The sequence below is a fragment of the Falco peregrinus genome, chromosome 16, assembly GCF_023634155.1.
Source record: "Falco peregrinus isolate bFalPer1 chromosome 16, bFalPer1.pri, whole genome shotgun sequence".
In the NCBI taxonomy this organism is placed as follows: Eukaryota; Metazoa; Chordata; class Aves; order Falconiformes; family Falconidae; genus Falco; species Falco peregrinus.
Window position 1 is genome coordinate 4,988,437 of NC_073736.1, and position 23,535 is coordinate 5,011,971.

Genomic DNA, 23,535 nt, shown 5'->3' on the forward strand with positions numbered 1-23,535 from the left:
AATAAGGATGGATGCCTAATTGCTGCTGAAAGCATCCTGCTGGACCTAATGAGCTGACTAAAGCCAATCCTTCACTGCGGAATTATTTAATTTTACTTAACTTCAACTAGAGATTCCCCTTGCTTACCATTTCTGTGCCTGCTCTGCAGCCCTCGTCTGCCTCAGAGAGCTCATGCCTGTGGTCGTTTTGCAGGAGCAGGGCTACAGGGGAGGGATTTGTTTCCACCGTTATTCTGGAAGGTCTCATTTCATTAAACTGTTGAGAAGGAAATTAATTTCAGCCCTTCCCCAGTGTTACCTGTGCACCCGGGGAAAGTCCTCGCACTCTGCCCAGCTTCCCCAGGGCAGGATGAAGGGCAGCAGGGCTGGGGAAGGACATCCCGCATCTTGTGGTTTGCAGGGATGTGGTTTTGGGAACTGTGACAAAGAGGTGAGTTTTGGCCAAATCAGCCTGGGCAGGATTGGGGTCCTGGCTTCTGCAGCCTTGGCCCAGAGCGGGTTCTCACTGCCGGTTGCATCTCTGCAGCAAGAGGAGCTATTTTCATGTGTTATCAGCCCTCCAGCGCTGCGAAGCTGGGGAGCTCCGAAGGGGCAGCCCGGAGCCCGGCTGGGGAAGCAGCAAGCGGATTACGTGGCATGTGGTTCATGTTCCGCTAATGAGCGGAGCATGTCAGCAGCTCGTCCAGCCGCTTTCTGCTGGCGCGGGGAGCCTGCCATAGGCAAAATCCCCCCCCTCTCCCGGCTGTGCCATTCAAAGCCAGCGGGGAAACTTGTTGGCGCTGAGCAGATGGGAGCTCTGGCTTGCCGGGGCGGGGGGAAGCAGGGATGCTCTGGGGTTGGGATGTGAGCATTCACTAGTGCAGCTCACCACCATCTGTGGAAAGGAGAGATTTCCCCCATCCCACAGCAGGGAGGAAGCGATGGACGTGTTAGATTGACATGTGCGTGGAGAAATAGAGACTCCACGTTTCTTCTGTGGGACTGTAAAGGTTTGCAGCTCTGCCAGGCTGGTAGGCAGCCCGTGGTGCTGGCTGGGCATCCCCCGGGAGCTGTGAAGCAGTGCCTGCAGAGGAATTCTTCTCTAGTGGTACCATCCCCAGCACTCCTGATGCTGGAGCAGGGCTCTGAAGAGATGCAGAAGGACCTGAAGGAATTTTAAAAGCTGAATTTTATTTTTTCTCCTCCCTTTCACTGCAGATTTTGAGCGGCTTAGAAAATGCTCGGATAGATTTTCTGATTTAATTATTAGTATGTGAGCGGTGTCTTTACATAAGGAGCAACTTGAGTGTGAAACTCACAGCAGAGCAGGGCAATGACCCTGTAACAGCATCTGGGCCAGGTGTAGTTTCAGTGGCTTCCTATTCACCACATGGCTGTGCAGGTAATCCAGGCACATTCGCCTGGTGGGTGCTGTGATCGTCAGCATCCCTTGGGAGAGGCTGTCGTGGGGGGCTTGCCTTTGCTGGCTGTGTGTGGAGGGGGGGCTTCCTGGGGCCAGGCTGGGCTCTGCCAGGCCACACGAGCATCCGAGACCTCTTGACCCTTTGTACCTTGACTCCACCAGCCCTTGGGGGCAGTTGCTTACCTGCTGCACTGTCATTTGAAAATCCAGATTTATTTGGAAAGCATTTGACAATGCTGCAAAATCACTCTCTGCCTTGAAAATAGAACAAAAAACCCACGATGCCAGGATACGGTCCTCTACCCATATGTTTTGTAATGCAGGATGTCTGATGCACAGCAAGATGTTTCCTTCTGGAAACTTCTTTCTCTTTCAAGCTGATATGGCCTGACTGCTGCAGAAGAATAAAAACCATAGCTAATTTGTAGAAAGCACAAATCCTCTCCAAACTCTCCAGTTCCCATCCTGGTTGCCCAGCCCTCAGCTGCGGCAGGCACTGCTGCCATTGAGTCCCAGCATCTGTATTTCCATCCCATCATGGGTTTCTCAGTCATCCCCTGGTGCCCGTCCCTTTCTTGCCTTTAATTTTTTCCCTCCAGTGCCTGTTCGGAGAGAGGATGGAGGCTTCGAACAGAGCAGTTAAGGTTGCACATCCACCTTTTGATTTCAGATGCACCCCATGCTGTGTGGATATTTGGTTGGATTTTGCCAAGAGGAGCAATCTCTGGTTTTAAAGTTCCTGTCCTGGAGTTACTTGTGATTGTTTTCAGAGAAAAATGTATTCACAAAAGTATCTGATGCATCTGGAGGGAGGTCTGCGCCAAGGTCTGGGATGTATTTCTCAACCCAGAGTAAGAGTCTGTGAGAACTGATGGTGCAGTAGGTCATGGGGGAATTGGAAAGCACCAAGTCTGAAAAACATTTCTGAACTCTGGGTAAGTATTTAGGGGAAAAGGCATCTGTGTCTGCCTCATTGCTGTCTTCCTGGTAGCTGGAGGAAAAGCAGAGCAGGGACGTGGCTTTTGTTGAGCCTGCCAAGCACTAACACTGGATGAGAAAGGCATTTAAGTAGTTAAATTCCTATTTGACGGCATCACGGTCTTGCAACTATTTGTATGAGATTTTGCTCGGTGGTGTGTTTTTACTTAACATTATGGGCCCAGGTTTAAGGTCAGTTTTGAGCCCAGCCAGCTCAGAGGCTTCCTGAACATCCCCAGTCCCAGCCCGGCTGCCTCCATGGCCCTGGCCATCCCATCAGGCACCCGCAGCTGTGAGCTCGTTCCTCTCTTTGGGCAGGAGTCAGATCTTTTCTGTCTTGCACAATGGGGTCAGGAGCGATGATTAAGAAATGCTCAGCCTGGGAAGAAGCAGTCTCAGCTGCCCCTTTGCGTAGGCTGTTTCAGGTTGAGTCAGACTTGGAAGCAGATGAAGACATCAGCCAGCTTCACGGCTGTTAGCATCCCCAGATAAGCACTTTCTTGCCCCTGCTGCAGCTCCAGCCCTCTGTGCTGGGGAGACGTCCCTGTCCCCAGGCTCGGAGCAGCCCTGACAATGTGGGCTGTGTTCTGCATGGCTGGGGGCTCGCAGCACTGCCCGTCCCCACGACCCACCTACACGCGCAGGCACGGCAGCAGATTGTTCCTGAGGCTGGGCGAGTTGCACCCACATCTGCCCTGAGACAAAGGCGCTCTGGAGGAGCCTGGCGCTCGCTCTTCTAAAGGCGGGGATGCATTTTGTGTGTGCTCTGTCGTGGGTTTTATTATTTGCTCTTGGTCGGTGCTGCTCCGCGTGGACAAGTGGTGGTCCATCCCATACCAGCTGTCCTCTGGCACTGGAAGCGCCGGGTCATTCCCATGTAGCTCTGCCTGCGGTTTCAGTCCAGAGCTGCCGTGTCTCTGCTGCTCCCTTTTGCAACTCAAAAATTACCTGCAAATTTATCTTTTCCTGATAGGCACAGCCCTCACTTTCCCAGTCTCAGTGCACATGATGACGGGTAGGATATATTCTTTTGCATCAATTAGATGTGTAGATGACTCTGTGTGTACTGTACAGTGTTTGGGCTCAGCCCTTTTTGTATTTAATGCAAAATGCATGTCTGTACAAATATCTCCCAAGCATCTGTGCCAGGAACCTACTCCCCCGTGTCACGGCCACTTCTTTCACGCTAACTGGTACCCAGGCTAAAGAAAACAACATATTCTTTGCTTTTCAGGCTCCAAGCAGCATGTAGGGATGTGCACTATTTAAACGCCTGCTGTCTTGCACCTTCCCTCCCATACTACATCTGTGAATGAAAAGGGGTTTAATGCATTTTGTGTCGGTGATGTGAAGCGTCAGTAGGCGAGCACAGTAAGGACAACTAGAAATCTTCGCCTCGCTACACCTCAGGTTGCAGTACTGGCTGCTTCAGTTCCTAACTCAGACTTGTGCTCAGGAACAGAAAGGCATAAAACCAGCTGATCCATTACTCATTTTAAGCTGTAACTGGAGAAATGAACCGCTTTAAAAAATGAAGGCTACAGATCAAAATGATGTCTTCGCTCAGACAGAAAGCTAAAGAAGTAATTTGAAAAGCTTTGTTCAGCATGACCTGATCACAGGACTGCAGAAGTCCTGGACATGATTTTAATTACTGGCCCAGTCCTATAATTATTCTGTCCTTCAACTATTTTTATTGCAACAGCTGGATTGGAAAAGTCCTTACAATGAGCAAAAAAAAGATCAAAGCAACGCTCCCCTCCAAGCCCCTTCACAACCTACAATCTGTTATCTGGTGTAACTGGGACACGCTGGGACAGTGAGTTCCTTCAGGGTTCAGCCCAAGAGCAAGGAATTGGACCTGGATGGAGAAACCATTAAGCACATCTTGTTCCCCACAAGGGTAACAGGGAAAAGTATCCTTAAAGGTTCTTTTGCGCTGGCTTTGAGCTTGTCTGGGGTTCAGGAGAGCTTCCCGGGCCATGTGTCAGGGCTCTTTATTTTCCACGACATCTGCTCCTCGCCGGCTCCAGCAGCATTCCCTGCAGTTCCCGGAGCCCCCCCGGCAGCCCCGCACTCGCCGGGTTTTGTCTGTCGTGCTGCATCCCCCTCCTCTCCCTCCCACACTTGCTTCGTCCCAGGCTCAGGAACAGCTGAAGGGGTAGCAGCATCCAAAGCTGCAGCCGGTGATTTATATTTCATGAAAACGGGCTGTCCTGGCTTGCCAAATGGCCTCTCCGTGCTGCCCCCCTGCCTGGCGACATCCCACCTGGGCGAAAGCCTGCGCGAGGGCCGGGGAGGAGCGGCACGGAGCGAGGCTGGGGATTTTCCACTGTTTGCTGCCCTGGCGTTATTTTTGTTCTTAGCCAAGAGAGCTGTCGGCACGGCTGATGCCCTTTTTATAACTCTATTAGAGAGTTGTAACTCAGCCGTGATGCCACCTCTGCACCACAGCAGCCTTTCCAAGGGGGCTTTTATAGACCAGACGAGATCGTTTATCCTCCTTTTTGCTTTTTTTTTTTTTTTTTTTTTTTTTTAAATCTGCGTTTAGTCTGTGGGTTTATTAACAGCAAAATCAAAGGTCGCGTGTATGGAAAATGCCAGCGATAAGCTGATGGTCCCCAGGTGGTTTGGATGGGTGCCTTTGGGAGCCCAGCAGCATGCTGCACATCTGGCACCAGGGACTGGCTGGGGAGGGAAACAGCTGGAGCCCAGTTGGAAACAGGCTCATTTAGAGACCAATTGGGAAAGATCCCACCGTGTCCCAACTCCTTCTAGAGCTGTGCCCGCTCGGTGACAGGCTTTTTGGCACACGAGAGGGTCTCCAGAGCTGGCTCCCTGCTATTGCCAGGCTGCACATGGAGGCAGAGCTCATCCCGGTGCCCTGCGGGAGGGAGCGGATGTTTGTTAGGTATTTTTTGTGCATAAAATGGAATAGCTGTTTTATTAACAGCAAATAATCCTTTTTATTTTATCCTATGGAGACTGTTAGCTGCTTTTGTATTCAGTTACTTTCAGTAACTTTCCATCGGTCCCAGGGGAGAGCACGGTCCTTTTCCTTCCATCCAATAGGTCTCTCCAGGGTCTCAGCACAAATCATCCCATAAGGCTGATTTTCTGCCAGCAGAACAACCCAGGGGTTGGGAGGACTGTGACCACAGGCTGGTACCTGGGTCACCAAAGCCTGGAAACTATTTGTGGCACTACTCACACCCCCGTCCCTCCGCACAAATATTTTTAGATCAGGAAGAGTCTCTCTCCACAGTTGCCAAAAAGGAAGATGACAGAAACGGGGTTGTAAAGGGCTCGGTGACCGCTGGGTTTGTGTTTGTTTTGCAGCTGAGGATCTGTCGGCACGTGCCGCTGGTCTGCTCGCCTCGGGGGACGTGACTGAGGTCCTAACGCTGCCCAGACGTCCAAAATGGTCATGCAAAGACACCACCTCACCCGCGCAGGAATAGCATTCGCTCTCTGCCTTCATCACCTCGTCAGCACCATTGAGGTCCCTCTGGATTGTAAGTCGTGGGTTACCCCTCTAGAATCTCCTGCTGAAATGGTTGAGGAGCGAAGATGTGCGCAGCCCAGGTGGTTTTCCTGGTCTAGCCTAAGGTTTTCTTTGTCTGTTTGGGGCTGTTGTTCTTTTTAAACCACATGCTCTCCAGAAAGTCACCTAAATCGCTCTCTGATTTCGTCAGTCTATCTCAAAGTTGAGCAGAGGACTAGAAACCCCCATCAAAATGGAACAGAGCATCTCAGCTGAGCTGTGGCCGGTCTTCAGCCTGTTGATTTAAGTGAAGCATCCCACGACTTCCTGGGATGTTCCCGTAGGAACCTGATGGGTTCCTACAGAGCAGAGGCAGGCTTTGGGATGCTCTTTTTGTGGAGGATGTGAGCTCGTGGCTAGCCTTACCTGGCAGATGCTGCCGTGAGCGGACGCCTAGGTCCTCAAGGGCAGCGGAGACCCAGGCAGGTCCTGCCAAGCAAGGGGAATTTTCTCTCTCCGTCAGGAGTTTTTGGTTAATTATGAGATAGGAGTTATGTTTTATTCAGAAGCACGCAAGAGCTGAGGGAGATGAAGCGAGGAGGAAGGGGGACATGGGCTGATGTTTCTGCTGAATGGGCATCTTCAGGCTAGCACGTGGGAAATGCATGACTTTGAATGAATGCACTTGAGAGGGGGGGGTCGTACTGAGAGCTGCTCAGCCACTGTTCTGGAAACCAGTTTCATAATTTCTTTGTGTCCCAGCTTCCTCCTGTAGTGGCTGTTAATAACAATCAGCCTGTCGCTGCAGGGAATCTCTGCCGACAGTGCAACGCACAGAAATCCTCCAGCGAGCAGTGTGTTAGTGGAAAAAGCACAACTCCCTGCTGGGGTCTAAAAACCCTGCTGAAGTGCCAGGGTTGCTCTTGATAAGAGAAATTTCCAGCCCTGTGGGCTGTTGCTCTGTGGAGTCCTGGGAATGCTGGCCATAGCTGCAGGACCTCAGCTGATCCCTGACAGGGCAGCAAAATGGGAAGGAAAAATTGGAGGCAGTGGCTTTTGGCTGAAATTTGGAAATGACTGAAGAGAAAGGGTGGGAAAGCTCTGATTTGTGGAGGGGAACAAATATTTGTGTTACTTGAAAAACATAGGGCAGGGGTCCCAGACTCTGCTGCATTCCAGATGATAGTGGATGAAATTATCTGTTCCCCTGGAGTCAGCACTGTAACACAACAAGGCACTCTTGTTCCCAGCAATGGGAATTTTATCTGATGCACACAGCTCAGTGATTCCTTCAGGCCTGACTCTGTTAACATCTATAATATTCCAGAAATGCAGGCAGCCGGCATGGATGTAGGGGCCAGTACAGCTGGGGAAAACTGAATGGGTCTGCAAACAGCCGCCTACTGCATTGCTTGTGCTTTGCATCAGGAAAAGAGCAATTTTGCTACTTAAGTGTAATGTGACCTTAGAAAAGTAAGAGAAATGCTGACAGCTGGTGGAGAAATGCTCCAGGCAGCCTGCAGCAGCTCACTGCTTCTCTAGCCTCTCCCTGCTCCCTGTTGCACAGCACCGAGCCGCAGGAGAGCATCGTCCCTTCCAGCACTGGTGGAAAACTGGGATCATAACTAAGAGCATCCTTTTGCAGCTTTGACCAGGTGGTGTGTAAAGAGCCCCAGCTGCTCCAGCTTTGTGCAGGGGCTGATAAACGTGTAAATCGCAGGCTCTGAGTGCACGAGCTCTATCCCCAACATGCCACTAGTTGTGAAAGTCCTCCCTGCTCCATGGAAATCAGCGCCTTCACCCACTGCCGGTGTGTGGGCCCTGCCCCAACCCTAACAAGTTTTCTTCTTTGGATAAAACCCTGCCTACCCCTGTCCTGGGGGCAGGATATGTATCTCTCGCTATGTTACAGGCACCTTCTCTGAGTCTGAGCATCACCTAAACCCTTAGCTGGCTTTTTATCAGGCACGTATTAGCCTCTGACCCAGGGGGATGAATCTGGGAGCGGCTCAGGGTAAGCCTGGCCGTGGGGAAGGGGGGAACACTGCTAACCCCTATGAGTCCTGGACTGCAGGACCACCAGTGCCCGTGGGCAAGTGGTGTGAGTATGCCTGTGTCCTCTTTTGGTCCCCAAACCCCTGATGCACAGGCAGCTGACAGCTAACAGGACCGTTCAGCAGCAGCTTCTCCCACGTGGACAATAAGGAGGTTGATTAGAACATGCTTGAATCATACAATGATTTGCGTGTAGTATCTGCAAGCCCTGCAATAGCCATACACGTTTCTGATTGTGTACGTGATGTATATAGGTTTGTTCTTCAATTAACCTGTTTTCTTCTTTTTCATTATGCTTGCACTTTGGGAATAACAGCAAACATTCAGAGTGAATGTAAGTGTTCCCCTCGCTCTTTGTGCATACGTGTCCATCTCCTGCATGGCCGAAACAAGGCTGGAGGGGTCTGTACCCAGCAGGGGCTGGTGGTGGCTGTCGCTTGGCACAGGGTGTGCATGGGGACATCGCTCGCTCCTGTGGCCGGGCTGGCCAGGCTGGGGACAAGCTGCTTCTGTGCAGCCAGGCACGGCTGGGAGAGGTGCAGGAGGTGCCGGAGCAGCTTGGGAGGAGCGCTTGGGCTCTGCCGTCTCCCCAGAGTGGGCACCAGCCTGTCTTTGCAATACAAATGTTCCTGTGGGGGGCTGCTACTGCCAACGCCGCACCTCGGAGGAGAGCGGGCTCCTCTGCCTGGCACAAGCACATGTGCCAAGCTCAGCTCCACATACCGACACGTTCGCAGCATCGCTGGCTCGTGGGGGGAGAGCAAACAGCCTCAGACCTGAGCAGTTTTGTCCCAGGACAGCCGTGGGACCGAGCCCTTCAATTCCAAGTTCAGGACTAGAGCTGGGTCCTACGCTGGCTGCTGGGCTCCTGTGCCCCTTTTCACAAGCTCCGCCCTTCTAAACACAAGTGCTACGCTCCTTTGGGGTAAATCTGGGAGGTTTTGAGCCTCTTTCTTGCACAGGGAGCACCTGTAAGTGCCCTGCTCTCTGGCTTCTGGTCCCAGCTGCAGCCCCTCTCTTTACAGTGCACTGCCAAAATGCTTTTTGGTCCAATTCAAACAACCTGTGGTAGCAGGAAGATGTGACTGTGAAATTTCTTAACGAGCCCAAGTGGAAACAGGGGCTTTCCTGCTACCCAGCTGCTGGTCTGAGAGGTGATGAGCAGCACAGCCCCCCAAAAGCTCATGGTAATTTCCTCAGGTGTTGAAGGGCTTTAAAGCATGAGTTGCGCATCCAGCCTGGGGAAGAAGCTGAAATCCCACCAGGATCTGCTGCAGGACGGCAGGGAGGGGATTCACCCTCTCTGCACAACCCTCCTCATGACTCCTGGTTTGCTTTGCAGTGCCTCAGCCCCCCACGATCACCAAACAGTCCGTGAAGGACTACATCGTCGACCCGAGGGATAACATCTACATTGAATGTGAAGCCAAAGGGAACCCCGTCCCCACGTAAGTGCCTCTGCAGCCCTTGTCATGCTGAAGCTGATGTTCGTTGAAGCTGGCTCTGGAGGAGCTTCCCTCCGGTCGAGCTGTGCCACCTCCACCGTCAGCTAACCCAGCCGGTGGCTTGCACAGCACAGGTAAGGAGCTCGTCGGGTAAAGATGGTCCATGGTTACAAACACAACCTCTCCCCCGTGCTTGCAGTTTTTCCTGGACGCGGAACGGGAAGTTCTTCAACGTGGCGAAGGACCCCAAGGTTTCCATGCGGCGGCGGTCAGGGACGCTAGTCATTGACTTCCACAGCGGAGGACGGCCGGAGGACTACGAGGGCGAGTACCAGTGCTTTGCTCGGAACGACTATGGCACTGCTCTCTCCAGCAAAATCCACCTCCAGGTTTCCAGTGAGTAACAGCAGCAGCACGGAGCAAGCAGCCAGCAGCCCCTGAGGGAGCAGGGACTGTTTGCACCATATGGGATCTTGTAGAAGAGGCGTGGAGACTATCCAGTGCTCAGACATCTCCACCTGCTTCACCTGTTACCTGTGTCTGGATGTATCCAGCCACAGGACTGAGATGAAGGCATGGGGGTTATGGCTGCAGCTAACAGGGAAATTCTTGGTGTAGATTTAAGGGCGTCTTGCACATGTAGAAATGCAGTTTGCGTTGAGGCTGCTCCATTGAAACCAGGCCAGGTCCAGCGGGAAGAGATCTGCAAATTTACTGCCCTCCCTGCCTCACGCGGTGCCTTTGCTTCTTATGGCAGAGTCTCCCCTGTGGCCCAAGGAGAAGGTGGATGTGATAGAGGTGGATGAAGGGGCTCCGCTCAGCCTGCAGTGCAACCCGCCACCTGGGCTGCCTTCTCCCGTCATCTTCTGGATGAGCAGCGGTGAGTCGGGGGACCCCCCTTCCCACCTTGGCCCCTGACGGCACTATTTCCATCCCCTGCAGCGTGTTTAGGGTCGCTACTGCTAGTTCAGAGCTTGGAGGCAGCCACACGTGGCTTGGGGCCGGGGTTGGCTTTTCTCCTTCATGCAGCCACCACGGGAGTGTCTGACTTGCTGGGAATGCCTGTTCTCCCCTGCAGCCATGGAGCCCATCCACCAGGACAAGCGCGTCTCCCAGGGCCAGAACGGTGACCTGTACTTCTCGAATGTCATGCTGCAGGATGCCCAGACCGACTACAGCTGCAACGCGCGCTTCCACTTCACCCACACCATCCAGCAGAAAAACCCCTACACCCTCAAGGTGAAAACCAGTAAGTGTCACGGTGATCACTCAGGATGGGTCTCCCCTAGCCTCTCCAGGCAGGGTTTTCCTTCTAGATGCCTTTTTTCTGTCCTTGGCAGCACTGAGACCTACCAGGGAGAAGAGTGGCTCCCTTTATTTTGTTTAGGATAGTACCAGAACCAGTTTGGATAAGGGATGATGGTCCTTGGATGGCTATCCTGGCAGGGAGGGCTGCTGGTTTCCCTCCAGCATCTTGGAGCTTTGCAGCTTCATGGGCTGAGGGTTGCAGAGGTAGCTTGGTGCAGGTATGGCCAAGTCCGTGTGTCTGGGATAAACTGTGAAGCTGTTTATCTGTGGGAAACACAGCACAGATGGGGCATTCCCCTTATCTTTAGGGAAATGTATAATATCAAATGATCTTTCCCTAGTTTGAAAAGCTGGAGATAGCCTTGGTTTGCTCCAGACTCAGGTTTCTGTGCTGGTGCTGCACAGGGGGGCTGAGTGCGTGTCAGCCTGGCACAGCTCAGGATTTACCTACCGACCAGGAGCTGCTGTTGACTCCTTTGCTCTGGGACGTGCTGACACGAGGGCTTTGAGCCTTTGGGGTCTGAGCGTGTACATGTGGGACACGCTCAGGATGGCCAGGATCTCAGCTTCACCATGCAGAGCATCGTCTTGGGGGATAGGAGGAGCACGTGTCTGGCTCTCTCCAGGCACGTGATGAGCCTTTCCACGGGCAGGTCCAGCCTCCAGCAGTCTCTTCTCCAGAAACGAGACTGCTTGAAGGAAGGTGAGTTCCTGATGCTGATGCATTTCATGCCAGCTGGCTGGCAGGGCTGCTGGCAGAGGGGAGCTGAGAAGATGCTGCAGGACACAAGGCTCTTGAGTTGATGCAGGTCCTGCACAGCACGGGGTCTTTTTTGGGGGGATGTGTGTGCAGAGCACCTGCACAGTCAGCAGTCAACACAGAAACAGCATCAATGGGCCCCAGTCATCAGACAGGAGCCATCTCCCGTTCCCAGTAAGGTCCAACTGTGGGGAAGGGGTAGTGTGTGCTGGCGGGTGGAGGGCTGTGTTTTGGGGAGCCGGCTCTGGTGCAAAGCAGGCATGATGTGCTCCTGAATCCCAGCGTTAGGAGCTTAATTTGATCTCACAGCAGCTTAAATTAGAAGTAACGCTATGAAAGCGACCTGAAAGTGATGTGAGAAGCAGACAGGGACTGGAGTGTTTTGCACTTTTATTGTAACAGCTTCTCCTCTGTGCAAAGCGTGAGTGGAGAATCAGCAATACAAATATTATAAAGAGGCTCTTTGCTAATGGTGAAGAATGTGTGTAGGTAATTCATTCTGCATATTGTTTGTTCACAGAGTTGGCCAAACAATGCCAAAAAAGGAGTTCACCTGTTAGGGAAGGACTAAATCCAAAATTAGTGTGAGCTGAAGAAATTCTGGCAAACAAAGATCTGTGGTCATTTGAGCCTCCAAAGGCTCCAGCCTGACATCAAGCTCTAGGGAAAAAAATGTGGAAGAAATCCTGGAAGATTTCTGTGCAGACAGAGACAAGCTCCCCTTCCTGCTACTCTCAGATCCACCACAGCATTTTGCTCCCAGGCTATATAGAATTGGCTTCCAATTTTACTGGACCTTCTCTTTAAGTCTTCCTTCGAAAACACCTGCTGTATTACCAGATGCAAACGCCACCCCATCAACCCCCCAGAAGCCCTACTAATTTAAAGAACCGAGGCTCTAATTTCTCATCTGTTATGATATAAAAAAATTCTTTATATCTACAGTGTTCAGAGGAGATGAGCTTGTATTTGTCTCAAGCTGTTCAGTTGTCTCAGCCTTAAGCCATGAGCATTGACTGCCCTTAAAAAATTCACCAGCTGCTGAAAACTCTTGGCATGGGATTGCCTTGGATGTGAGGAGAGACAAATGCAAAGGCTTGAGGCAGCGATGCGCCCCTGCCTCTCCCTGCAGAGAGTTTCTCTGGGGTATCCAGGTTCAGGTAGTAGCTCTTGGGCATCTCAACCCCCTTGCACAGAGACACGGGGTGTGGCTGATGGCTGAAGGCTCAGGGCAACAACTCCCTGGTAGCCAGCAGAGCCTCTCGCCTCTCCTGTTGGGCAGATGATGCTGTAACGCGGCTGTGCCGCGTGCTGGTGGAAGCCAGGGTGTTCTCAGACCCCGAATAGGTGTTTCAGGTAATGGCGTGAGCTGGGGAGGGCAGATCCTCCGGTAGCCGCGGGCCAGGAGGGTGCATCCCCTGGCTCCTTGCAGAGTACGGGTGGCAATTAGCTTCCTCCTTCAAATATAGGTGATGGCTGGTGGTGCTTGTCGATAAACAAGAGCAGCATGCCATTGAAGAGGTGCTATTTTGCATGTAATGCAATCTACTTTAATTACCTTGTAATTAAAAGGGATTTTACAGCAGATTATGCTTTCGGAGCCTAATTATTGTTATGGTTTTTTTTATTATTATTTGTTCATCTTCACCATGCCTTTCTGCATCATTATGCTGCTGCTTAGCTGTGTCCAGCCCGTGCTTTATGCTGAGAAAAAGTAGCTGGAATATGTTTCTTTCATAGTTAAACTGAGAGAAAAAACCATTTTCTTCTCCAATTTGAACTGATTTTTTTTTCTCCAAAGCTATAAATGTCTTTACACCAAAAAGAAAAACACTTTAAGGAAATGTTTGTGATACAGTTGTCATACGTTTAATTATCTTCCCATCTTGTAGGAGGAAAACAGTCCTCTCTTCCTTTATTCCTCCTTTATTGCTGTGTTGTTTGTCCTGGAAGGCAGCTGTGCTCAGAGTGCTTTTGTTGCCTTGTCTGCATTGCTCTTGTGTTTTGGGAAGTTATTTTGTTTTCTGTTCTCCTTCCCCCCCGCCCCGCCTGTCCCCCCCAGCCCCCGCACGCTTTGTGGCACTCGATATGCTCACCGTCTTTTGTTTATTGCAGAGAAACCCCATAACGAAACGTCTTTACGAAATCACACTGACATGTACAGTGGTGAGTCAACGCTGGCTTCTGGAGACCTTCATGATTTAACCCCCTTCTGCCTAACCTGACTGATCTCCCGTGCTAACCGGGCAGCGAGCCGCCGCGCTGGCAGCACCGGCTGCCCACGCACCCCTCTGTGTGCCCCTCTCCCCCGCCGTGGGTCGTGGTCCCAACTTTGCAAAAACGGGTGGGACAAAGTGAGCCAAAGAGCGACAAAATCCCCTCCACGTTTTCGTGATTTACAAATTATTGAGTTTTAGGGTAATTAGCACAGAGCCCAGCTGGAGAGGCATTTGGATGAACAGGATCTGGCCCACCTGAAGAAGCCTGCGTGGCTGAGCGAGCTCCAGCTTGCTCCCTTGCTGTAGAGGTGGCTTGTCCTCAGCAAAATGGCTCATGATTTAAAGATAAGACCCACCATCCCTCCTCTCTCTGTCTTCAGCAAAAGCATCTATTGTAGCTGCGGCTAAAGACAGGCAGTGCCTGGGAGAAAAAAACAAAACAAAACAAACAAACAAAAAAACCCCCACAAAAAACCCAAACCAAACCAAAAAAAAGAAAAAAAAAAAAAAGAGAAAAAGGGCGGGGGGGGGGGGGGGGAGAGGAGTATTTAGTTTTCTTGAGAGCTGGGTGCTTTGTTTCTTTGTGGTGAGGTTGTACATGTGTTGGGATGCTTTCACAAGGCTCTTGCCCTTTGTCTGGGCAGGGAGATTACCTCCGCAGCCTGTGTTTGCTGGGAGAAGCCCATCCCAAACTCATAAATTATGCTTCAGACACAAAACCGCGCGTCTCCCCGGGGCACCATCGTTGCCCTGAGAATGGATTGGAAGTGTCACGGATATGATGGGATAATGCGGACAGAGTTGGGCAGCAGCAGGGGTTTGTAAGGGAGCGGGGTGATGGGGCTGTTTGCGGGCGATGCCGAGAGCGCAGGCACTGCCAGGGATGCGAGCGCCTCGCCAAAGACCACCACGGAGTCCCGTTGCCCCAAGGCCGGGCTCTATCATGGGCAGGATTTGCTTTCTGCCCCTCTTGCTGCTTACAGGGATGGGGTTGTGTGGCAGCGGGGTGGGGGCAGCCCTGGCGATACCCCACGCTGGTCCCTGGTGGTGTGCGGCCACGCAATCCTGCTTGGCTTCCCACCCCGAGCCACAGCTTGCTCTGTGCCTTGCACAACCCAGGGTGCGTTTTCTTCTTCCACGGGGACTTTTGGGGACAAGGAGTGGTTTTGCCAGCTGAGAGCAGAAAGAGTTGGCATGTGAGACGAGCAGGATGTGCCAGGCGAGGGCACTGGGTTCAGTGTCCCTGGTGAGAGCCCTCTCGTGCCGGCAGGCAGCCTGAGCATCCCTGCCCCGCTGAGGGAACCGGGGTGTTGGCATCCCAGGAGTAGGAGGTTTCTGAGGATGCTGGGGCAGGCTCAGCAGAGGAACCAGCCTCCCAGGTAGTGCTGGTGGCAGCAAATGGGCTGGGCATACCCTGAAAATAATTACAGAAATGGCTGTGAAAAGGGATTGCCAGCTAAATGAGCTTCAGTGGGAACTGCGTACGCTGTACCATGCCTCAATGAGAGGTGAGCGAGAAGAGATGCTTCTTTGGGCCAGGGACCAAAGAAAAATCCCGTGTGAGCTCTTCTGTAATACAGCTTGCACCTCAGCACTGTAAAGGCTGTTTGCATTTCAAAGAGGATGTCTGCACGCTGGCTGGGCACCACTTCTGTGCGTGCAGCCCTCGACAGCTCAGGAGGGAAAGCCACTGTGGTGGCCTTGGGCTTCTTGATCTCCCACTGCATGTCTTTGTTCAAGAAAAAGGGATGGTTAATAGTCATTCGGTTAGGAAAAGGACATTTTATCTGCACAGTCTCATAGATGTCTCCAGATTTCTATTCATAGGTGCACAGGAGAAACTGCCAGCTATTTGCATATATGGGCTATTTGCACTTAACGTCCCCTGGAATGCTTTATGGGTCCAGTGAATTCAAGTCACCCGCTCACGCCCCTGTGCAAATCTGAGCTCCAACCCAGCAACTTCAAATAGTTAGTGAACTGGTGAAAAAAACCTTATCCGCGCCGCTTTTTCTTTTTGCTAACCCCATGTTTCTTGCTGGAATGGCCTGTCTGGCCGAACGGGCTGCTGGAACTAGCTGCAGCAAAGTGAGGAGTTGGCTCTTGCAAAGCAAAGTGGAGAGCAGGGAAGAGGGACATCAGTCTCCCAAGTATTGTAGGTGTCTGGGAGACTTGGGGCTCTCAGACCCTCTACCTTGGGGTGCTGGTCCCTACGGTACGGGCTCAGCTCCAGAGCTAGCTTGCAGGGGAGCTTGATGGGACAGGCTGGTGGCGTAGGGCAGAGCAGCAGGATGTGGCGGGTCCCCTTCCCTGCCAGTCTGCGATGGATGTCCCCAAGCCTATCCCAGGGACGTGGGACCTTGTGGGATGCTCGTCTCAACCTGCACTTGAGGGCCAAGCTAATCATGGGGGATGCAACCAAGCCCTTGTCCCCCCACGGCTCGTAGTGGGTGCAGCGATTTCTTTGCTGTAAAGTGGAATTGCCTAGGCAAACTGTCCGCAATTGCGAAGGGGAAGTGATCTAAAAGGATTAATTTAATATTTTATTAGCAGAAGTTTCTCACCATTTTTTTAAAATGGAAATGAAAGTCTGTTTTGTTCTTTTTTTTTCTTTTCTTTTTTTTTTTTTTTTTTTTTTTGGCAAATCTGTGGCATGTTTTAAAGCTGGCTAGCTGTGCAGGAGGCGAACACATGGGATGTGTCTGGATGTGCATATTCCTATTATCGCCTTTCAGTAGAAATGCGAGCTGATGTACGATTTTTGAATGCCGTCAGGTGAGGACTGTGGGGAGGGGGAAGTCGGCTGCTCCGGGCTGAGAAGTGGCCGTTTCTGGGATACCTTGTTCACAGCTGAATGGGTCCACTTTCACAGAGGTGGGGATAACAGCAGCCATCTATTGGAAGCAGAGTCTATTTTTGAGCCAAAATAAATAGCCATGGGATTTATTTTTCCAGTTCTGTTCCATCCAAACAGATGAGCGAGACGTTGCTATTCCTCTGACAGCTTCCAGCTGTAGCTGCTGCAAGTTCAGAGCTGGAGCAGTACCCCTTCCTGAGAGAATTTCTGGCTGCTCCCTATTATAAACAGCAAAATATTTATTAGTAGTGCTGTACTAAGGCAAAAAGCTTATCAGCGTTGCTGTGTTGTTGTTAGGTTTATTAAACAAGTGGATAGGATACTAATTTATCTCCCTTATTTTTAATTTTCATCATTAATATACGGCTCGTAAAATTTGGCTTGCGCTGCTGCTTATCTCTTCTAGTTGTGCCCCGGGTTCCCGAGCAAACGGGTTCATTGTGGGAGTGAAAGGTACAGCCTGTTCAAACAGGCTGCGGGCTGTTGGCTAAGAAAAGCCAATATTGGTTTATAAAACAATATCCCATTCTCCTAATCGCATGAGAAAACAGAAGTTTAAGAGTCTGGCTGGAGGTATGGGTGCTGTTGATAAATACAGAGAAATACGATAAATTTAAGCCCAGCCGCTGGCTCTGCCACCCCCCGCAGAGCCCCCAGCATGGGCTGGATGGTTTTAACTGGGAACGAGATCCTCTCCAGAAGCAGGCAAGCAAACAGCAGCGTCTGCCTGCCCGGAGACCTGGCCCTCCAGGATAAAGTCAAGATTTGCCTGCCCTGGTAATCCATTAATCAAATAATTGACTAACTTGCTGATGAGCGCATGTGGACCGGTCACCGGCGGGGGTGTGGGGGCGGAGGGCTGCGTGTGTGTGGCCGTGCTCCTGCAGATGCGGAGCCGTTTCAAAGGCACGGTGTAACTCCTGAGGTTGGGATTTTTTTCCCCTTGTGAGCCTGGTCCCAGGCTTTCCCTACGGCAGGCTGATGGGAACTCCATGAACAGCCACTGCCCTCTCTCCCCTCCTTCTTCCCAGCCCTTTGCCCCTACCAGAGCTCAGCTGGAGGCTTCCCAAATAGACACCAGCATCCCCAAAAGCCTCGTGGTGCTGGGCATGCCTGGCTGCCTCCCACTCTCCTAGCGAATGGGGTTTTCGGGGCTGCAGGAGAGTCAAGTGTGCACCCCAAGATCCTGCTCCTGCACTGGGGTGGGCTCCCCTTGTGGATATTTGTGGTGACCCTGTGTCCACCCTGGCCATTCTGCCCCCTTTCCTAATCTCATAACCTCTGTCTCTGCTATTGCTGCTTTCAAGCCCATCTCATCCTGTTTTGTCCTCACTGATCTAGATCTAGTTTAATAATTCCACTTATTAGTGGAATTTATTCCATTAATAATTAACTTTTTTCCCCCTACAGAGAGACCTTTGCTGTGTGTATCTGTAGAGAGTTGTCTTGTGTCTTCCCCTGTTTTTTTCCTGTTAAACTTTCCTGTCCAGTCCTGAAATTGGTCATTTTGCTCGTTAAGTTGTTCCTTCCCAAAGGGCACTGTCCTTCCAGGCCCCGCAGCTCCTAGTAAGGGTGGGAAACCTCCTTGGTGCTGCTAGGGCCGAGACAGCGCCGGGATGCTCCGTATTTCGGAGATCTCTGTGGCAAAGCGGCTCAGTTGTCTGAGTAAACCTTTCCTGCACCCATTTGTTCCTTTCATCCTTCATTGCATGTTGTGTCCATCAGTATTTCCAAGTCTCACCTGATTTCAGCCCATTTCTTTGTGCTAGAGGCAGGGGTGAGCAGGAAAGGCACTGCCCGGCTGGAGCTGATGCTGTGGAGACTCTCCTGATGCACCATCCCTGTGGCTGAGCTCCCTCTTCCATCCTCTGCTGCTTCTTTACTTCCCTGCCTGCCAAGCATCCTCTCTCTCCCCCCTTTTTTTTTTCCACTTTAAAAAATTACCTTGGGCCCTACTCTGCTTTCCAGGTATATTTCTGGGTGTGAGTTCAGCATCCCAGGCTTGGCTGGGAACTTGACAGCTTCCCCCTGAAAACACCGTGTATTTCTGGCCCCTGTATGTGCCCTTCCTGTTGCTGCGGCAAAGGAGAGTTTAAAAATGCTGTTTTGTTTCTTTTTTTTCTTTCTTTCTTTCTTTTTTTTTTTTTTTTTTTCCTCTCCTGCTGATTTCAGCCCGAGGGATTATGGAAACAACTCCCAGCTTCATGTATCCCTACGGGACCTCAAGCAGTCAGATGGTGCTCAGAGGGGTGGACCTCTTGCTGGAGTGCATTGCATCAGGAGTGTACGTACTGATTCCCGTACCGCTTCCCGTGCCGCTTCCCAGCGGCTGGCGGAGATGGGGAGAGGGTGGTCCCCAGCGCCAGGGCCTGGGACCAAGATACTCAATCACCAGTGGCAATACCTCTGGCTAGGAAAAGGGATCGTTCCCTTCCTTTTAACCGCTATTAACAATACTCTCATAACCTACTTGAAGCGTAAAAGCATGGAGCAAACAGGAAAGCTGAGTTTTGCAGCACTGCTCAGAGAGCAGGTGTCTGGATATTTGCTGTCCAAGGATGATTTTCCACTGCTTTGTGCTTATAGCTATTGGCAAGTCTCCTGGGTGCTGCTCACCATGCTGTATAAACTGCGGGTGAGGACTTTTGTGGTCCATGTGCTGCAGAAGTGTCCTGGGCTCAGGGTGAGGCTTTGGCAGCGCTGCCTGGTGCTGCCTGCACATGCTGCCAGAGCGGCGCCCTGCATCCCCACGCACAGTGCCTGAGGTCGACCCTGCTGCTGATCAGCTGGTGATGCTCAGGGTCCTGGGTTTCAGGGGCTATGGTAGGAAGAAAGGTGGCCCAGCAGTTGGCTCAGTCCCTGGGTGTGAGTAGGTGGTTCCAAGTGTGGGATTATCATCTTAGAAGTGATTTTCTTGGTTTGCAAAAGGATTTATCTCCTTCCCTCTCCTTAGACCAGCACCAGACATCATGTGGTACAAGAAAGGAGGAGAGCTCCCTGCAGGCAAAACCAAGCTGGAAAACTTTAACAAGGCTCTTCGTATCTCCAACGTCTCTGAGGAAGACTCTGGGGAATATTTCTGCTTGGCATCAAACAAGATGGGCAGCATCCGCCACACGATCTCGGTGAGAGTGAAGGGTACGTCATCTTTACCTTGCCATCTTTTTTTCCCTTCGCAACCAGCAGCTGTGAGGGGATGTGCACGGGAGGGGATGCTCTGCTCTGTTGAAAGGGGCAGCCGGGGCTGTATCCAGCCGTACCTGCTTCTCATCCAAACTGACCTCAAAGCAGTGTGAGATGTGATCTCAGCTGGTGTAACTCAGCGGAGTTACTAACCGATATAAAAGTTGTGGGTTTGTGTGGCCAAAGAAGGGGGAGAGAGGGCTCCCCACCCCCATAGCACCCAGGGAAGCCCACTGGAAGGGGTGGTGTTTTCATTTAGCTCAGCAGGGAGCAGTGGGAAGGGGATTTGGGAGGAGGTGGTACCGTCACGTTTATAACCGGGGTGTTGGTGTGTTTTAAAGCTGCTCCATACTGGCTGGACGAACCCCAGAACCTCATCCTGGCCCCTGGCGAGGACGGCAGGCTGGTGTGCCGAGCCAACGGGAACCCCAAGCCTGCAATCCAGTGGCTGGTGAACGGCGAACCCATAGAAGGTGAGCAAGGGAGAGTATGTGCCTCCTTTACAACCAAATCCCTGCCGAGGTGCTGGTGGCTGCCCCTGAGAGCTGGAGCTGCTGTCGGGATGCCAGGCACCTCGCCGAGCAGTGTGCGTGGGCTCCAGCACCACAGCACTCACACCACCTGCTCGACTGAGATGAGGCCAGTTGAACCTTTGTAGGTTCTTTGTAGGCTGGGGAGGTCACATAGTCTAGTTTTATCTGGGCGGAGATAGAAAGACATGGAATGATATTTCTTGTCTTATGAATTTTAAGTTAAAATTTAGGCTGGGGAGGTCACATAGTCTAGTTTTATCTGGGCGGAGATGGAAAGATGCGGAATGGTATTTCTTGTCTCGTGAATTTTAAGTTAAAATGGAATTTGAAGAGTGCTCTCTGTTTTGAAGCTTCTCCCCCCAATCCAAGCCGAGAGGTGGCTGGAGACACTATTGTATTCCGAGACACCCAGATCGGCAGCAGTGCCGTGTACCAATGCAACGCGTCCAACGAGCACGGCTACCTTCTCGCCAACGCCTTTGTCAGCGTCCTGGGTAAGTACTTTGGGATGAGGAACACCCTATACTCAAGTTTTCCCTGCAGAAGTTTTCTCTTTGCTTGCCTTTGTTGGGAGCTACTCTGAGGCTCGTGCTTGAGGGTACGTGACCTCTGCAACTGGGCTTTGGAGCAGAAGTCCATTGCCATGGACTTGCAAAGCCGGGGGAGGCTAAGCATAGTTGATGCTATGTAGGCTGATCCATGTAGCGACGCTAGAAAGGGAAGGAGAGACAAGAGGGAGCAGAGAAGCTCTACTGAATCTTGCTGGTGCCAACGGGGAAGGGTGAACAAAGGAAAAGGGAGGGTGGATGAAGAGACTGGGAAGAGTGGTGGAAACTGGACGCTGGTTTCTTTTCTTTCTCCGTGGCTGTGATTTTTGCCCTTTGCAGATGTGCCTCCTCGGATCCTGGCCCCCCGCAATCAGCTCATAAGGGTGATTCAAAACAACAGGACCCGACTCGACTGCCCCTTCTTTGGGTCACCGATCCCCACCCTGCGATGGTAAGAGCTGCGGCACATCCCCTGCCAGCCCGCAGGGGTGGGAAGGGGAGGTTTCCTGCTCTTTCTTCCCTTACAATAGCACTTTGTGGTGTTGTGAGGTTTAAGAACGGCCAGGGGAACACGCTGGATGGAGGAAACTACAAGGCGCACGAGAACGGGAGCTTGGAGATGAACATGGCTCGGAAGGAGGACCAGGGCATCTACACGTGCGTCGCTACCAACATCCTGGGTAAAGCAGAGGCCCAGGTTCGCCTTGAGGTCAAAGGTAGGGCATGAAGGGTTCCAGGTCAGAACAGTCTCTTGGATCTTCTGAAATTTGCAGCAGAAATAATAATTTAGGTTAAGGGAGGGTTGGCTGTGCACTTCTGCAGTCTGTCAGCTGGACAGGCACTAAGTAATTTGGAGCTGGAATCCAGAAAATGGTCGAGATTCCCTTTTAATGTTGGGGAAAAACCAAGGCTGTGGATGTACTGATGCTGCCGAAGGGCTTGGTGTGGATACTAAGCTGTGACACGCCGTAAGCAATGCAAAAAGAAATACAAAATGTTCCTCAGGGTTAACTGATGGCAACAAAACATTTTCTGAATCAAATTTCCACCGGGGCTTTCCCTCTTCAGAAAAACTGATTGCTGACTCGGAAAGCTGCGTGTTTTTTAGAGAGTCAGCATAAATTAATGGCTTGTTAAATTAATTTATTTGCAAGCATTTGTATCGCAGGCTGGCCAAGCACTTGATGTGGATGCATGTCCCTTCTACCTAACACCGCTCTTCCTCGCGTTCCTGAGCTGAGACTCAGAAGTTTGGCGCCTCACGCTTTGTTTCTGACTCGGTGCAGATCCAACCAGGATCGTGAGAGGACCAGAAGACCAAGTGGTGAAGAGGGGCTCCATGCCTCGCCTCCACTGCCGTATAAAGCACGACCCTACGCTGAAACTCACGGTCACCTGGCTGAAAGATGATGCACCCCTCTACATCGGGAACAGGTCTGTGGTTAACAGTTCCATGGCTCTTCTCTCCCAGGATTGCTGGAATTCTTACAGAACATTTCAGGAGGCAGGAGGGATAAGACAGATAAACATGGAGTTCCCATCTAGGCAATAGTTGCTGTACTTGATGCTTTTCATGTTACTAACTCCTTCCAACAGACACCACCTAGCAATTAAAATTGACTGATGGGTAAATCAAGACTCTGACTGGAGGTTTTATTTACAGGTATTTTAGGGCATCTTGATAAAATGGGTCGGTTATTAACAAGCTACTTTGAAATTAATGTTTCTCTGCTGTGAGTGGTATGGTTGTAATTTCCTTTCCCCAGCCAACCCCCTTCTCATGAAGCGAGATCTGATCGCAGGACACGAGCCAGGCAGAGGTCAGGCTGTTTTCCTAAAAGAGTGATTATTCCACATAGATACCACAGTACATTTGCCGATTCCTTCGGAAATGAGGTTTCCCAGAATAGCTCAACACATCCTTAGCTGATAAAATCTCCAGACCAGGGACATATTCCTGTTGTGTTTGGGCTTTTCTATGTATTTTATCAGAGAACGCTTAGACCTCAACCCTGCTGCCTCATGTGCTTAGGCACAGTGGTATGATTATCATTTTTATCCCTTTAAGGATGAAGAAAGAAGATGATGGTCTGACAATCTATGGCGTGGCTGAAAAGGACCAAGGGGATTACACCTGCGTAGCTAGCACAGAGCTGGACAAGGACTCAGCTAAGGCGTACCTCACCGTACTGGGTAAAGCTGTACTGACACAGAGCTGAGTGCTTTATTTTTAATACAAGAGACTGACTTCAAGGTCAGACTGAAAGGGGGATCTGTGATCACAGGTTTGTCCTCTGAAGCAGAGATGCTCAGGGAAACGCTGGCAGAGCATTTGTTCCGTTGCTGCAGGACTCGGCAAGGACGTGCTGCCTAATCTCGGGCTCAGACAATGGCATTGAATTTCAGTTGAAGAAAACTTGCATTTGAGAAGAAGAAAAAAAAAATAGTTATTACATACAGCTAAAAATATCCAAATGTGAACGTTGAAGCTCTGTGAGAACAGTCCTAAATCTGCAAGTGAATTTAATTGAATGTCAGGGTGCTGAGCAACACTGGAAACCCAGGGGTGAGCAAACCACCCCTAGCCTGGCAGGTCCCCTTTTCAATGGAGGGAGTGCCAAACCTAAGCCCATTCCCCACACCCATTTAAGTACACTGCGAGATCTACTCACAAAGCACCGATTTATCCATCCCTGCTCTTGGCCACCCCAGATCCTGCTCCACAGGAGCACCCCAACCTGCCAGCACCGCTGGCACAGGCCC

General features: G+C 51.3%; 1 protein-coding gene across 20 annotated transcripts in view; it reads left to right on the plus strand.

Moving 5' to 3' along the window:
- Window positions 1-23,535, plus strand: part of NFASC (neurofascin) — a 97,134-nt gene that overhangs the window by 32,668 nt on the left and 40,931 nt on the right. For 8 of the 20 annotated variants that reach the window (XM_055819808.1, XM_055819805.1, XM_055819811.1 and 5 more), the window contains exons 2-16: window positions 5,720-5,895; window positions 8,236-8,253; window positions 9,262-9,367; window positions 9,564-9,760; window positions 10,122-10,244; window positions 10,443-10,613; window positions 13,548-13,598; window positions 18,681-18,792; window positions 19,462-19,646; window positions 20,033-20,164; window positions 20,575-20,718; window positions 21,112-21,223; window positions 21,322-21,488; window positions 22,059-22,206; window positions 22,841-22,965. In XM_055819808.1, coding sequence (XP_055675783.1) covers window positions 5,802-5,895; window positions 8,236-8,253; window positions 9,262-9,367; window positions 9,564-9,760; window positions 10,122-10,244; window positions 10,443-10,613; window positions 13,548-13,598; window positions 18,681-18,792; window positions 19,462-19,646; window positions 20,033-20,164; window positions 20,575-20,718; window positions 21,112-21,223; window positions 21,322-21,488; window positions 22,059-22,206; window positions 22,841-22,965 — 1,885 coding nt within the window. In that variant the 5' untranslated portion in view covers window positions 5,720-5,801. Of the gene's footprint in view, window positions 1-5,719; window positions 5,896-8,235; window positions 8,254-9,261; window positions 9,368-9,563; window positions 9,761-10,121; window positions 10,245-10,442; window positions 10,614-13,547; window positions 13,599-16,978; window positions 17,286-18,680; window positions 18,793-19,461; window positions 19,647-20,032; window positions 20,165-20,574; window positions 20,719-21,111; window positions 21,224-21,321; window positions 21,489-22,058; window positions 22,207-22,840; window positions 22,966-23,535 lie in introns of those variants that run through there. The other 12 variants (XM_055819809.1, XM_055819813.1, XM_055819819.1 and 9 more) reach the window with 4 other exon arrangements.